Raw genomic sequence first — 17,300 nt, forward strand, 5'->3', positions numbered from 1 at the left:
GTAAATAGTTTTGCTCTATTAAATGGATAAAACAATATTAAATGTAATTTCATTATAATACTTTTGAAAATAGATTAACAATAATTGTAAATGCATAGCAAATATGTTGACTTATGCACAAATGCTCCTTATTTAAGGGTTAGTTCACCCAAAAATGAAAATTCTGTCATTTATTACTCACCCTCATGCCGTTCCGCACCCGTAAGACCTTCGTTCATCTTCGGAACACAAATTAAGATATTTTTGATGAAATCCGATGGCTCAGTGAGGCCTGCATAGCCAGCAATGACAGTTCCTCTCTCAAGATCCATAAAGGTACTAAAAACATATTTAAATCGGTTCATGTGAGTACAGTGGTTCAAAATTAATATTATAAAGCGACGAGAATATTTTTGGTGCGCCAAAAAAAAACAAAGTAACGACTTATATAGTGATGGCAGATTTCAAAACAATGCTTCAGGAAGCTTCGGAACGTTATGAATCAGCGTATCGAATCTGCGGTTCAGAGCGCCAAAGTCACGTGATTTCAGCAGTTTGACACGCGACCCGAATCATGATTTGATACGCCGATTCATAACGCTCCAAAGCTTCCTGAAGCAGTGTTTTGAAATTGGCCATCACTAAATAAGCCGTTATTTTGTTTTTTTGGCGCACAAAAAATATTCTTATTGAACCACTGTACTCACATGAACTGATTTAAATATGTTTTTAGCACATTTATGGATCTTGAGAGAGGAAATGTTATTGCTGGCTATGCAGGCCTCACTAAGCCATCGGATTTCAACAAAAAAAATCTTCATTTGTGTTCCAAAGATTAACGAAGGTCTTACGGGTGTGGAACGGCATGAGGGTGAGTAATAAATGACAGATTTTTCATGGGTGAACTAACCCTTTAATGTGAAATGTGCTCAAGAATCACTAGACTTGGTGAGTTTTAACTGAATCGTCTTCATAAGAAAGGGCACAACTGAGAAATGATTTCAAATTTATATTATTTTAATTAACGAATACTAAAAATAACAATACATAAATTGTATTTAAAAGAGATGCACAGAAAATTACAAATGTTGTAACCTGAAAGGTTAGGATATAAAATCTTTGAACATGATACATTGAGAAGTATACAATGGGGGGGGGGGGGGGGGGATCAAATCAAATTTTGTATCTTAATATTGTAACATTATGAGAGAACTAGTGGATCAGTACATATGCAGTATGCAGACAGATGAAGTGGTTTCATTGACATCAGTAATGTCAGTGCCTCAGTAAATCAAACAGGAGAATTTATTGGGGAAAATATAACAATCTAACAAAATATAAATCTATGAACATATGAAAAAAAAAAAAGAAACAAACAAAAAGGACACACAGCCACACACAGATGCATGCACACAAACACACATGGGAACACAAGGGAAACAACTTCGCCCATTATACAATTCCAAACCAAACATCGCCACACGAAAAAAAAAAAAAAAAAAAAAGACTGGCCTTGAATCCTGTAGAGATCATCAATAAAATCATATTTGATCACAGGCTGTATTTCAGAACTAGACTAAAACCTTTTAAAAAAAAAAAAATTCCATATACACAGTCCATAAACATATTCCATATACACATCTGTGAGAATAAACGCACTGGATCCGAGCACCACTCGAGTTTGGTCAAGAAAGTTGCCTTATTAAAAAAATCAGAACTACTGATTTATCATGATTCATCCAGTCCAGCAGATTTAATATTACTTATATATATATATAAAAAAAGGACCTGCAATTTTCTTTCTATTGAACCCTTAATGATTAGTAAAGTGCTCTTGGCAAGGTTTGCCCTTACATGCTGATGTGGGTCCGGTCCCCCTAATTTAAATATATAAACCATTAAAACAGACATACTGATAACCAATCAGCAGCCACAAGCAAGTTAACCGATGCCAAGAGCAGCACAACCATGAAACGGATGGTCCATCATTTCAACTTCAAGCACATAGTAGCTTATTTACTTTAAAGCAAATTTGGGAATTGTCAGAGGAATCATGACGTGCTTTGATTAACTAGTGCAACTGCAACTAAACAGTGTGCTTGTTTCGATGTTTTCCACAGACAACCAAGCAGCGCCCTCTGCAGGTCAGCCCATTTAACCAATCGAGTGTTTAACGAACATCATTAATGTCTTACTGTAATTCTAAAGACTGGACAAGTCTGAATTTTGCTTGTACAGTGTCTAAATGTTGTCTAGTGGCTATAAAGGTTGCTTGGAAAGCATTGGTTTACTCCTGACACCCCTCTAAAATACTGGCCCCTTTTATTTATAAAACGGCGAGGTATAAAACCGCTCTCCACCAATCAGGGAAGACGAAGAGGTTACATACAACTGGATCTCACTCAGAACACACAGAAAAACATGTACATTAAAATATCAGTACTGAAAGACAAGAGCAAATTCTTGCAAGCTACAAAAGGATTGAGCAAAAAGAGGGAGGTTTTCGGCTCCCGAGCTGCAATAACTCGCTCGTTTGCCATTTTTTAATCGTCGTTTCCCACAACAATGCAGGTGCACTCTGAGGGTCAGGTAAACAGGAGGTTAATAAATGCAGCAAAATTTCACTTTCGCTCAGCTCGATACCATTTTGCGGCATTGCAGCTTTAAAAAAAAAAAAAAAAAAAAAAAAAAAATCTGAATATCAGGTCTCCCTGAGTTAGTAGCACTTCACTGTGTCAGTCTGCTTATGTCTTCTTAGTCCTTTTTGTTTTAAGAAATCCACAAGAAAAGGAAATGGAGAAAAAAGAAGAAGTCTTACAAATGTACAGTTAGCTTTGGAGGGGCAGCTGGTAGCATCTGAACGGTTTTGAGAAGAAACACAATCCGCCTTTAAGATGCGTCTTGTGTCTCCAAATACTTTCTGCTGCCACAAAGGTGCAAACGAAATCTTGCACTATTTAGAGAGGTGAGATGGTTGTTCTGTGTTTTAAGGTGTGTGTGTGTGTGTGTGTGTGTGTGTGTGTGTGTTTGAGTGCTGGAGGAAGAGGCTTAAAATGAGGTTTGGAAGTGAGAAGATGCGTGGGCCTCATGTATGAAAAGTTTTCATTTTTTTTTTGACAAGGCAATCTCAATTTCATAATTTAAATGGCAAAAACCAATGAGGAAGATAATTTTTCATGGCTGTATCAGTTGTATTAACATAAATACGCATATATTTGCATATATTAAGAATCCAATTTTAAATTTAGCTACATATACGTTTTTTTTTTCAATAAATGAGGCCCATTTTGTGTATAAATCAGAAAATGCATAAAATATGCATATACTGTGGAGCATATTAGGCGAGGATAAGGATGCATTGTGTGTGTGAAGGTCTTGGTCAGTAGTTCCTATTTGTAAACACTTGTCTGTGAATCCGTTTAGTGTTGTTCCTGCTGGTGCTTGTTCACATGTGCGGATAGAGCTAAAGGTGCTAAATGAGCGCTGCCGTGTCCATGACGTTTCTGTTGGGATCCAGTGTGGCAAAGAACCGCACGTCCCTGTCCTTGTCCATCCTCAGTTCGGACAGAGCCTCTTCTAGCTCATCTGAATAAGCGCTGCCTGGGTCCTTGAAGTATGCTGAGATCAGAGTAGACACATAGATGGTGATCAGAACTGATGTCTAAACCGTGACACTTACACAGAAAAATATTTTATCTATTGTGCTATTAATAGTGAAAGTTTATTAGTTAAATAATATACCTACAAGAGGTTAATATAAAACAAAACCAAAACCAAATTCAGTGGATTTTACATCACTGACTGGCAAAACTACACTTGACAACTTGTACTTTGGACATCATCATTCTAGAAAGCATTTCATTGGACAAAAATAAGTATACACCTCATACAGGATAGTACTCGTTAATATTTTTGCTCCATTTTCCAGGCAGAGAAAAGAGAGTAACTTTTAATTTAATTTTAACCCTTGGAGGGTCTAATAAAAGGAGGCACGAGTCTTTGTCAACATCCTGTGATGCATGCATCCTCTTACATCCTCAAATTGTGTGCGTTTGCCTCTTACGTTTTTCCAACACGCTCTGTCGTAACGCCTTGGCCACTAGTACGCGTACGTTGGGCACAGGATCTGATGAGAGGCTGAGTAGACTGGGTAGAAGGTGCTGTGCAAACTGGTCCATGGGCATGCAGTCCTCCTCCACTATTGCCTGAATGGAAACAAAGGAAATGTTTCAATCACTCACACATTTAGATTTTGCCTGATGCATATTGTACTCAAAAAGAGCAGGTTTTAAATAAATAAATTATAATTTAAATAAATTAAGTTGCACACTAGTCTGTTATTGTGGCATCTTGATTTTAAATGCATCCATCCCACGTCATGAAAAATTAACAGCAGCAAAAATATGACAGTAAAAGAAGTGAAGAAACAGTGTAGGACCACATGAATTAATGTAAAGATGGCGTGACTGTAAATCCTTTGGATAATGCTGTATGAAACTACAATTTGATGTCAAATTTACCTGGCAAATGAATGCAAATGCCTGACGTCCGACCCATTTGGGACAGTGGCAGAATCTCATAATGAGCTCATTAATGTAATTCAGACCCAGGTCATGAGCTTCACAGGAATAAAACTTCTGCAGGATCACCACCACCTACACAGATTCACAAGACAAAACTTAAAGAACACTATGTTTTCATGCTTGAATGTTCAAAAAAACACATTGTTTTTCACATATTTCACATTGTTGAAGCACCTCTCTTCCTAGTCTGTCAGTAACGCTCTGTTTAGTTCCTGTCTCTATGAAGCCTCTCCTTCCGAAAAGCGCAATGTGCTCTGATGGGGATGCATATATGTTAGGTGATCGTGTTTCTTTGTGCCAGTAATTTTCCTTGTGCCGTCTTTCGCCTTTCTCATAAGGCGTGATGCTTGCAAATGCTTGAACAACGGATACTTGTTCAGTCGGTTCAGGCTGGCTTTGAGGTGTGCTTTTGTTAGTTTCGATGGACTTTGTCGACATGCATTAATCATACAGTTTTTTATGTCGCTGTTTTAAGTGCTGGAACAGGTTTGTTGTATTGCCCTGTTACATTGCAACAATCTCACAGGTCTTGCAAATTACCATGCTCTCTGACACATCCTTTCTCCTGAATCCAAAATACTAAAATATTCTGAATTAAAATATAAATAAATTAATAAATAAAATTGCAGTCTTATGCGATTTAGAAATTGCATGTGGTCAAATCGCGATTGTTTTGCAATTGCAATTAATTGCACAGCCCTAGGCTGGACCAGTGGGCTGTGATTGGTCAACCGCTTTGAACGTGTTCGGGTTTGGGTTACACCCCTTACCATAACCATGAGTTTCAACACACTACTAATGCAACTCATCCTTTTTTTGCATAAGCCTTGGGTGGGAATTATTTAAATGAAGAATATTTTGATGTGTTCGTTCCCAGAAGAAAACTCAAGACTACAATTGAGGCATTTCAGGGAGTTCAGAAATAGTGCATACTGATATAGAGAATAACTCCTTTTGGAGTGACTTTGTGCTTTGTAGCTTTGCAGACCTTTTTCATGCTCAAACAGCAACATTACACAAAACAATTTAAAATGTAAAAAAGCATAATAGGTTAAAACATTTAGCACAACATGTGCAGATCACCCGAGACAGATGTTAATACCCATGAGATGAGGTTTAAAACCAATGGAGTTGCTAAAAGCAGAACATAAACTCGAACAATACAGTAAAAGGCATTGTAATGTTGTGCTATTTTTGGAAACAAGCTGAAGGGAATTTGACTCACCAGTTTATAGGAGATCCACCGCACTTCAGACACTTTGTCAGAGCAAAGGTTAAGCGCAATCTGTCTGAGGTAGTCATAGACGTCGTTGTGACTGTACAACTCAATGATCAGGATGAGCTGTCTAAATACACAGACACATGCCACAAGAGTGAGATCACACTTAAGTGCTTCAAAAAAACACTCTGAAAAACACTGAATAAAGCATGTAACAAAGTAGTACATACTCAGCTAGCTCATAGCGGAATCTCCAATTTCGACTGTTGTCCGTCACCATGAACTCCTGTAGCTGATACAGATACTCCCGACGCTTCTCGGCATGAAGAAGCTACAAAAGAGGAAACAAAGATTTGTTGATGCCAGTGTTGATAGGGACTTTGACTAAAAACTATTAAATAATGCTGACAGCCATGACATGCTCATCAAATTTGAAATTAAACTTTTTGAAATGCATTTAAGAAATCAGCAATCCCCGTATGGGCAATTCACTTTTTAAAGCTCTTTGCATAAGCTACACATTTTCTCAGTTAAAGAAATTTCATATTCTCACCTTCAAGAAATCATACAGGTGTTTGAGGACTCCTATCCGCACCTCATCCAGATCTTTAAGGAATCCATTGAATATGGGCACCAGGTCAGCCGCGGTCAGCTGATCCCCCAGAATCACTGCCAACTCATGGATAGAGAACGCAAGTGTCCGTCGCACCTTCCACTGGAACACATACAAAGTTAATTCATTTGACAAATGCAAAACACTCTGGTGTACCGAAGTTACTGCGTCTATACCTCATGTATTACATATTTACAAAAGAAAGACAATTATAATCCATTACATTATGGTACAGTAAAAATATTGTTTCATTAATAATAAGTAAATATATAGTATATAATATAACGTATATATTATATAATTATAAATATATAAGGTTATGTAAGAATTATAAAGTGAAATGTGTTACAGTACTGTACTAACATTTGATATTTTGACAGTTTGGTTTTCCAACAAATACCATGATGAGTAATGCATATTAAGAGGAAGTTTTACCTGTACGTCTGTAGCGAGGGTCTCGTACGTGTCTTTGAGGCAGTGCCAGTTTTGTCTGCCCAGCGTTAGGGCAACACCTGGCAAGCTGAATGCACAGTGTTTGGCGATCTCGGTGTCCACGGTCTGAGCTCGAGCGGGGTCTGTCATGGACAGATACTGATCCAGCAACTGCTGTGGAATTACATTCTGAGACACAAGAAAGAACGAGTGTCAGGAAACTTCACAGAGTTGATAAACTAGTTTGATCAGTCGGATTTAGTCTGTTTATTTACAAAAAGAGTTTTTATACATTTGATGTGCTTTTCATTAATGATTGTAATTGAACAAGGTTTGTGGTCTGTACAAATATTTTTTAAAATTAAGGCCAATGTAAAGCTAGGAGATTTTAATATGGTAAAACATGCAAGTAACATTTCCCAAGCAGTACTTTACCTGAACTTTAGACTTCTCCTCTTCGCATGTTTTAACTGCGTCTGAGTCTTTGACTTCCTCCACGTTTTCTATTAGGTCTGACTCCTGTATGCACACACACACACACACACAAATGCATATACAGTATAATGAACTCTCTACTGTAGAGTTACTGTGCCAGCACTTCCTTCTAATTACATTTGCATAAACAGATTTACATAAAAATGCAGAAGTCGATTTGCCATGACATGTCAAACAGTGGCAGCAGCATCAAAACCATTTAAAAAACAACATTATTCTCCTTTTATAATTGTTATGACCTCATATTAACTGACAGATTACATGGAAATGGTATTTTCCAGCCTCAGTGAAGATTCTTCATTTGGAGGCTTTATTCAGGGAATAATGATATAAAATTATTTTAATTAAAAATTAATATATATGGATAGTTCTGACAACAACAACAATAGTAATAATGATTTTTTATTATTATTATAAAATAATAATTAAAAAAATAAATTACTATTAAATTTAATTAATTATTTAAATAACAATACTAAATAATGTTATAATTATAACATTTTAAAAAATATCTGTTACATTAAGTATTACATTTATTCCTGTAATAATTAATTAATTAATTAATTTAAAAGTTATAATTATAATTTATTAAATTAAATTATAATTATAATTATTGTCAAAAGTTGAAACATTTGGTAACGCTTTATTTTAGTGTCCTTGTTACTATAGTAATAACTATAAATTATGCATAATTGCATGCAAGTAACCCTAAACCAAACCCTAATCCTAACCCTAGAGTAAATACATGTAGTTAATTAATATTAGGGCTGGGCGATATATCGCATGCGATTTTCATGCGCATTTCGTCAGTAAAGCCGGTTCCCTGATTACCGCTAAATCGCCATCACCTGCTCTCAAATGGAGCGGCATTTAAGGGTGCTTTCACACTTGGTTCGATTGCCTGGACCGAACCTGAGTTCGATTGCTCCCCCCTCCCCCTGCCCCCACTGGACTGTGTTCACATTATATTATTTGGGTCCGACCCGCGGTTCGTTTGCGTCATCAAACCAGCAGCTGTTTACTCCGTTGCTTAGTAACGACGGCGCAGGAGAGGGCGGCAAAATGCATAACGTTGCTCTCCTCACTTTCATATTTTTGTTTTTTAACCGTTGGTTTTGTTCATAACGACACTTGCCTCTATCTGCCGCGACTGTAGTACGGAAGGTGAGCAGAAATAAGAAAGGCTACACTACAGCTCTCTGCTTGCAGCACGTCAGTCACGCTCGTTGGGAAAGTGAGTGAAACACACACACAAACACACATTTTTATCAAATAATACGGCATTAATAGCGGTTCACTTCCGCAATTTGGTACGTTTGCATTCATATCAGAAGCGAACCGTACCGGAGTTCACTTGAACCGCACCCCAGACCACCCTTTTTAAGCGGACTCGGGTACGGTTCGCGGGTGCGCACCCGAGTTCAGAAGACCGCGTTCACATCATCCAAACGTACCGAACTCTGACGTCAATCGAACCCGGGTGCGCACCAAAAGTGCTAATGTGAAAGCACCCTAATAGACAGAGCCGTAGTTCACTGACAAGCTACGCAATATCGCGTTCATTATCGAAGGCGATTCATCTTCGATAATTGCATGTGATATATCGCCCAGCCCTAATTAATATCAATCAGTACTTAAATGTTTAATTACACTGAAACAGGGACACCTTACAATAAAGTAGTGAACTACATGAACCAACATTACTATTATTAATATCATTATAATAAAATATATAAATTATAATGGCAACATTTTTAAAAAAACATAAGTATTATAAAATTAATTATATGTAATAATACTTCAAATGGAAAAATGTAATAGATCATTTTTAACGTTATAATTGTGAAATGGCTAAATTGACTTTTATTCACTATAAAGTTGTCTTCTCACCTCACTGCTGTGTTCAGAGTCATCTACCAGCACAGGTGACGTGGAGGGCGAGTCTGAGATCTGTGCGTCTGTCAGTGAGAGTTCACTCATGGCACTGAGCTCGTCAGATGTCGGGGAGCCTGTGGAACCGTTACTCTCTGACAGAGACTCATCAGCATCTTCTGTTTGACTCTCTAGTTGGGCAGCTTTCAGCGCAGCGGACAACACCTTCACTTGAGCTGCGAGTGGAAAGCAAATGGGGGAATGAAGAACTACAATTCCCTACTCAGTAAAGAGCAAAAGAACATGAGCTCTTTTCAAAATCACCTTGAACGTCAGGATCATCTAGGTGGGGCTGAAGACAGTCCAAAACTTTCTGGATCTGGGAGCTGGTGGCTGGGCCTTGTGCATCTAAACTTGGCACATTTTCTTTCCCCTCACTTTCTGTCTCTCTCATGGTCTCTTCTTTTTCTTCTGTCAACACATCTCTTTTCTCCACTTGCAGTAACTGCAGGTCTTGGGTAATGTCAGGTAGCGGGGGTCTCCAGAAGTTGAAGGAGTTGAACATTGTGCAGTCATCCATCTGCTGGTGGGATGAAGGGGTTAAGCTTTCAGGCTGGCTCTGGCTGGTGCTATCAGAGGAGTGGCCACGTGGAGGATGTGATGCTGGAACCGCTGTGTGTGAGGTGGATCGTAGCTGCTCTGAACGGGGCTGAATGAGACCGTCCGAAGAATCATCAATGGAGGCATTGCGGCTGTTACTCGAACTGCTGGTGGTCACTTCCTGTCTGTGGCTACAAAGACAGGAGGGGTTCATTTAGAATTTATTCATTTAATTTCAAGTTTTAGTATAAAGAAGTAACTAGGAACTACACTACTGTTCAAAAGTTTGGGGTCTGTAATATTTTTTAAATATTTAAAAAAAAAAAAAACAGTAAAAACAGTAATATTGTGAAATATTATTACAATTTCAAATAACCGTTTTCTATTTGAATACATTTTAAAATGTAATTTATTCCTGTTATGGCAAAGCTGAATTTTCAGCATCATTACTCCAGTCTTCAGTGTCACATGATCCTTCAGAAATCATTCTAATATTGCTGCTTAAGAAACATGTCTTATTATTACCAATCTTGGTATTTTTGTGGAAACCATGATTTATTTATTTTTTTCCAGATTCTTTGATGAATATTTCAAAGGAAATGCATTTGTGCAAAATAGATTTTTTTTGTAACAATGTAAATCTCTGCTGTCACTTTTGATCAATTTAATGCAACCTTGCTAAATAAAAGCATTCATTTCTTTAAAAATAATCACACTGACCCTAAACTTTTGATTGTTAATGTATGTAACTATTTAAAGAACTAACTAAGAAATGGTCCAATAGGGGTCAGGTGAACCCAAAACAAGCCTAATTATACAGGGCTTCAAGTTAAGATTTAATAAAATACAACAACTAGCTGATTACAAAATATGTAGTTTTCCCCACAACCAGAATCATAGTGAAGAAACCATGTGCGTTTACCTCTCTGAGGAGATCTTCGGTATCTCGCGGAGGGTTCCATCCTCACAGAAATGCAATCCTGTGATAGAAGGGTTGGCAAACGTGGAGATGAAACGACCTAGAGACTGGAACGCAGCCTGGCGTACCTGAAAATGGAAAAAAATGAGAGAAGTTCCCTTCCCTTTAAAAAAAAAAGAACATCCATCCATTCTCCAAACCTCTTTGCTCAAATCTAATTTCTAAAATGTAATAAAGATTGTCCAATATAAGTGGAAAACAGAAAGTCAGAAATATCACAGGTCCAAATTCCTACTCTGCATAGCTGCATACTAAACATCAAATAACCATGTTTACTTTCAGAGAGGACAGAAATTAGATGCTGAGTCACAGCATGTTAAAACACTGTGTGTGTGTGTGTGCGCATGTGTGTGTGTGTGTGTGTATATCTTTGTTCTTACCCAGCGTGACTGATCACTAATGAGGTTGATGAACAAGGGGGACAATTTAGTACGTCGCACCTCTGGAGAAGTGCAATTTGAAACAACCATGAAGCATTCAGCACAGGCTTTCCGAATACCCCACAGACTGTCTGAGCACAGGTCAAAAAACTTAGGCATCTGAGGACAAAGAGAGAGTGCTGGTTAACACATTTGACTCAACACAAAGACTAAAACTAAAGCTTTTCTGAGATTACGGATGTTTTTTGGGTCTAGCACTCAGATATAATTAAACATTAATTTTGGCCCACTGTGACTGCAATATTGTCATAAATACAAGCACAAAAGGAAAGCTGCAGAGGTCTCACCAGTAGTTTCTCTGTGGCTTCCTGGCCAACAATAGAACAGAACTCGCCAAAGTTTGCTGCACAGACCTGGCGGTGAGAAGAAAAAAGAAAGAGAGAGAGTTTAGACATTTGCAATAAGGTCAAATTCAGTCTTCTGTTATGTTGTAAGCAGAAGCTTGCTGCAACTCAAGCAGCATTGCTTTTTGCCAACCCAGCACGAGTTTCAAAAGTAGATTAACATTCTTCACAACTTTTTCTACACAATGTAGGCCAAAGCTTCATTACTGAAGTTATCTGAATGACAAATCAGTCACAAACACATACAACATTAAGCAGCATTGTTTTGATGAGCTCGTTTTGACCAGAATACAACTTTATTCTGTCAAGACTCTTTGTTTATAGAAGCCATTTCTGTCCGTTGGGTTTGATTGGATTGTTACTTATTTGTCTTGTGATACTGATATAATAATCATGCATGGATCTGGTATTTCCACACATTTGTAAAAGAAAAATATATTGAAGTACACTACAGTTCAAAAGTTTTGGTCAGTAAGTGTTTTTTTTTTTTTTTTTTTAAGAAATTTAAAAAATTTTTTTTAAATTGCATTAAATTGCAAATAGCATTAAATTGCTAAAACGTGACAGTAAAGAATCCTGAAAAAAAAAATGTATCATGGTTTCCACAAAAATATTAAGCAGCACAACTGGTTTCAGTACTGATGATAATGTTTCTTAAGCACCAAATCAGCATATTAGAATGATTTCTGAAGGATCATGTGACACTGAAGACTGAAGTAATGATGTTACTTTTCTTTTTTCTTTTTTTTGCCAGAAGAATAAATTGTATTTTAAACTTTATTAAAATAGAAAACAGTAATTTTAAATTGTAATATTTCACAAATTACTGTTTTTACTGTACTTTAGATCAAATAACTGCAGCCTCAGTGAGCATATATTTAAAAGAAAAACCTTACTGACCACAAACTTTTCAATGGTAGAGTATATTAGGAACACATTATAAAGTGGCATCTCCAAACAAATGCTGCAAATGTGTTTTTTTTTTTTTTTTTTTTTTTAAACTAACTTCAAGTGGAAAAAATATACTATGGTAATCAATGGGGGGCGATATCTGCTTGGTTACAAATATTTTTCCAAATGTTTTCCTTTGTGTACAGCAGAACAAAGAAATGTATACAGGTTTGGAACAACTTGAGTAAATGATGACAGAATTGTCATTTTTGGGAGAACTATCCCTTTAACTTTTGGTCTCAAGGTGATTTGTGCATGTATGACATATGAAGCTCACACACACACACACACACACACACACACACACACACACACACACACACACACGCAAGGCACATCATCACATCAACTATAAACATGTTCCACTAACATTTAAATATCACAAAATGACAAATACTTACATAGACCTTATTTTGAACTGCATATCCATTGTAAAATATTTGGTTCCAAGTCCTTCAAAAAAATTATAGAACACATTGAGAGTTTTACCTTGCGGACTTGAAATAGTCTGACGTCACTGCAGAGTTCACAAAAGCGCAGCAATAAAAGGTGTTCCACCGTGTCTTTAGTCAACATGGTCACCAACTTGCACATTATCTGCAAAAAAAACATTATCCACCATCAACACAAAGATCAAAGCATGAAAGTTCATCCCAACCCCACAAAACAATTAGCACAGCAACACAGTTTCATGCAGACAGTATACAGATAAGCATTCCATCACACATGGAATGAAGTTACGACAGGAAATATAACACGTTGCCATCTCTTCAGTCCTACGAAAGCTCATGGTTTACATATTTTTACGATGAGTATTATCCACTGCCAGTAATCAGCATGGCGTTCTCTTTAACACAAAGACCCACCGCTACAGCCTCGATCTTGTAGTCGTCGTCACTGCTGGGTTCAGTGAGCTCCAGAAGCACAGGGCAGACCTTTCCCTCCATATCTGCCTTACTCATCAGACCCTGTTCAAGTAACACCAGCAAAGCAGCCTGGCTCGTCTTTCGCACCTAAGGGAAAAGCAAAACCGACTCAATGGATTGTCTGAACGACTAATCGCTTAGTTAGTGTAAAGGAAACCCTGAATAATAAGGCTTCAGGCATTTTTCCGATACTAATTAGATGCATTCCTTAATGACACCACCCTTTAATATGAAAATAACAGATATTTAACAAGACTAAATAAATACTACACACAATTATCAAAGTTGTCATTAAAATAACAGAAGCCAACAAATTATGCATAATAATGCGAACATTGCTCAAGCGATCTGCTAACTGTGGTGAAACGGACTGTTAAAGGATGTGAATTTATTACAACAGAGGTGTTTAGATGGCTCTATTGGTAGTAAAGAGTGAATTACAAAATGGGATGAAAGTAAAAGTAAGAGTTAAAGCACAGCATGCTTTCAGCAACCAAAACCTGCTCTGCTAAATTGCATTATTAAAAACTTCCTCTTTAAAGCACTTCCCAATAAAAAAATATTAAAGCTCAAATGTTTATTGTTAGTTTATTAATGAATAAATACATTTTAAACAATTAAAATAAATATATGATTTTTTTAATACATTTTATAAAGCTAAAAAAATTTTTTTTTATTCATACATGTATTTACTGGTGCCTACTAAGTCACCAGGTGGGACCACCTTGACCAATCCATACTGAAAAGACATGATGTTTGTCATTATTTCTATTCAAAAGAACAACAACCACTTTTTCAAAGTAAAACTCACCTGGTTATTAGGGTCTGTGAGATACCGGACCACAATGGGAACAAGGTACCGTGAGAAGGCTTCTGGGAAATTGGGGCGATTTTCATGGAGGAACATGGCAATGTTTGGTACCTGTTCCATCAGTTCTGCTCGCACTGTCGGTTCTGTAACATCACATTATATTTACGATATTACGTAAAGTTCTAGCATACTAAACAAGTCAAATACAGCTAAAAGTCATACAAACCTCCATCCTCAGACATCCTGGCAACCGTTTCCATGACACTGATGAAGTCATTTTCATTATCACTGAACTCCCGGAGCACATCCAGCAATCCACGAGCCACAATTTGCCTGAAAGTAAACATCATGCTATCAAGCACACCATAATAGGCCATATGACATGAGCCTTCACAATTTAGAAGCAAAAATCTTTTTGAAAAAAATGACAGCCCTTTTTATAATCCTAGAATAATGTTTATAACATTTCCAAGTCTAAGCCAAGTTCTTCTACAATGACATGTTTGGCTCCTTACAAGTATTTATGGCCCAAAGTCATATCAGGTTCGCTTTGAGCTCTTAAATTTTTTAACTTATTTTCCACAGTTGTACCATAAAAAGTTATTTTCATATTTTCGTATCAAATCTCACTTAAATAGGTACAAGAGGGACATCTTATACTACTCCTAAATAAACATTTAATATTGCATGACAGAGAAAAAAAAGAAAGAAATCCGTCTCGCATAACATGCCTCAGTTTCAAACTGCAGATCACACGCTTTACATCTCACCTGTTGAAGACGTTTTCACTGAAAGCATATTTCTCCAGCCGGCCCAGAGGGGTGAGATTATCCTGGCCTGAATCCAGGAATGCGGTTATCCGAATCCCATCACACTCTGAACCATAGTCATCGAATCCAACTGCAAGACAGATTTATACGCACAGTTAATGACTAAGTATAATTTAATGTCCAGTTTGTTAGTGCAGCCTCATGGTGGTATCAAATGTTAGATCTTTTACATTAAAACCAGGAATCCCTTTAAAAAAATAAAAAAATTCAGAGTGACAGAGAAGATCTAATGAAAAGGGAATTTGTTTAATGAGAAATTATTTTATGTTACAGCAAGAACAGTTAAAGGGATTCCATTACATGCAGTCCACTTCTACAAGCAAAGATCACACTGACTACACTTCAACTAGTGTGCAAAAACCGGTAAAGATCTTAAAAGCATTTTTGTTTTGCTGTTTTGATTTTTGTTTTGCTGTTGACATTTTCATGACAATTCTCTTACTGTGCACTGAATTTCTATTCAAATCAGGATTAAAACATATATATATATATATATATGTATATGTATACATACATATATATGCGCATTACAATAGCATTTTGAGGGGAAAATGTGCTTAATTTGAATTGAAAATAACAACACAATTGCAAATGATTTTAATGGTTCTAAAATGGACTTTATTAAGGGAAAAATATTCTTATTTTGGTTGTGGGATGAAACATGACCTAGACATTCTTGAGGGTTTTTTTTTTTTACCCAGCCACACTGATAGAGAGATAATGATCTGTAAAGTTGCTGAAGAGTTCTGTATACTCACAATCATCCAAATCATCATGACCGTCTTCAAAATATAAAGACAGACCTGGGGAAACACAAACAAAAATGTTCAGATCACAGACTGACAACTGTACAGTACATAGACAGTTTCAAGCCATGCTACTGTCACAAATGAAGCTGGGCTGTGCCTCACAACCTAGTCAGCTATCTAACTAGCCTTGCATTTTGGGCTTTTCAGTCAAAGAAGAACGAAACCATAATGCCCAAAAAATGCTGTTTAGGTAGGCAGCTCACTAGGTTTTGACACACAGCCTTGGCATTTATCGTACTGTTAGCTTATCTCACTAAAATGTCACCTCAGGTGACTACAACAAATAACCCGTTTACTAAGCGACTATGTCTGTCAAACACTTTTTATACTGTAGTCTGCAATAAAATACAAACAGGTCTTATGTTATGAGACATTATTAATGCATTTCAAAAGGTGACCAGCTAACAAAACGTGTTATCCGGGAATCGACCCCGGCTAACAAACTGACAGTCAAGCTCCTGTCAACTCAGCTATGGTATCTTCACTATTTACTTAAAAGTGAAGTATATTTTCCATTATTAAGTATTTTAAAACAACATATATTGTCTCGTTGGCCAAAAGTTCTTTATCACAGTACTTTTATATTATCCCAGTCTGTCCTGCTAGCTCCACAACTCGCAACTAGTGTTAATCCACTTAAAATTTGACCAGGCTCATGGCCTTTGTTCTAAAATACATCAGAAATGTTCAAAAGGCATTACGAGTCATTACAGTCAACAGCGATAACAGGGCCGATTCTCTTTAAACCGCCTCATAAAGCTTTAAATAAATGTACTAAAGCACGTTACCTGCCATCTTGATTTACAGCGGGGCTGTCACTCCACTTCCTCAAAAGATTTCCTGCTCTTATTTCAATCCCGGCATCTATATGAAGATCAAATACTTTAAAAACAGTGATGAACTCATCGAAACAAAACACTTTTACGCGCGAAAATATCGCAAATAATTGTATCGCTCAACCGAAAGCTCGATGAGAAAAAAATAAGACAATGTCGATCACGTGACTCGTCTAGCGACGTCCGATTCGTCAATGAATTGTTCATATGAGTCGGATCTTTTGAGTGAATCAGTTGAACCGGTTCACAAAACCCGAAGCCCGTTTCCGCCACAGTTGGGTAAAAAAAATATTATACAGTCATGATAATGAGAAACAATCTCATAATTATGACTTAGTATCTCATTATATTGATAAAATTTCTCATAATAATGACTTAGTTTCTCATAATAATGAGAAACTTCCTTGTAATAATGAGAAAGTTTCTCATAATAATGACTTAACATCTCACAATAACGAGAAAGTTTCTCGTAATGACTTAACATCTTATTATTATGAGATACTAAGTCATTATTATGAGATACTAAGTCATTATGAGAAAGTTTCTCATTATTATGACATAGCAAGTGATTATTATGAGAT

The 17,300-nt window shown here is 36.8% G+C and overlaps 1 protein-coding gene across 1 annotated transcript; it reads right to left on the reverse strand.

Annotated features, from left to right (window-relative positions):
- Nucleotides 1-975: 975 nt before the first annotated feature.
- On the reverse strand, nt 976-16,909 carry ppp4r1l (protein phosphatase 4, regulatory subunit 1-like). Its single transcript, XM_048199019.1, has 20 exons — nt 16,672-16,909; nt 15,833-15,877; nt 15,015-15,144; nt 14,471-14,577; nt 14,245-14,387; nt 13,374-13,520; nt 12,997-13,104; nt 11,500-11,565; nt 11,153-11,311; nt 10,716-10,840; nt 9,518-9,984; nt 9,212-9,429; nt 7,262-7,345; nt 6,830-7,015; nt 6,335-6,496; nt 6,012-6,112; nt 5,788-5,908; nt 4,500-4,634; nt 4,043-4,184; nt 976-3,597 (listed from the first exon to the last, which is right to left on the reverse strand). Exons 1-20 carry the CDS (start codon nt 16,676-16,678, stop codon nt 3,452-3,454), a joined length of 2,799 nt encoding a protein of 932 aa, XP_048054976.1. The 5' UTR covers nt 16,679-16,909; the 3' UTR covers nt 976-3,451.
- Between the last annotated feature and the right edge of the window lie 391 nt (nt 16,910-17,300).

Source organism: Megalobrama amblycephala, linkage group LG8 (assembly GCF_018812025.1).
Source record: "Megalobrama amblycephala isolate DHTTF-2021 linkage group LG8, ASM1881202v1, whole genome shotgun sequence".
Taxonomy (NCBI): domain Eukaryota; kingdom Metazoa; phylum Chordata; class Actinopteri; order Cypriniformes; family Xenocyprididae; genus Megalobrama; species Megalobrama amblycephala.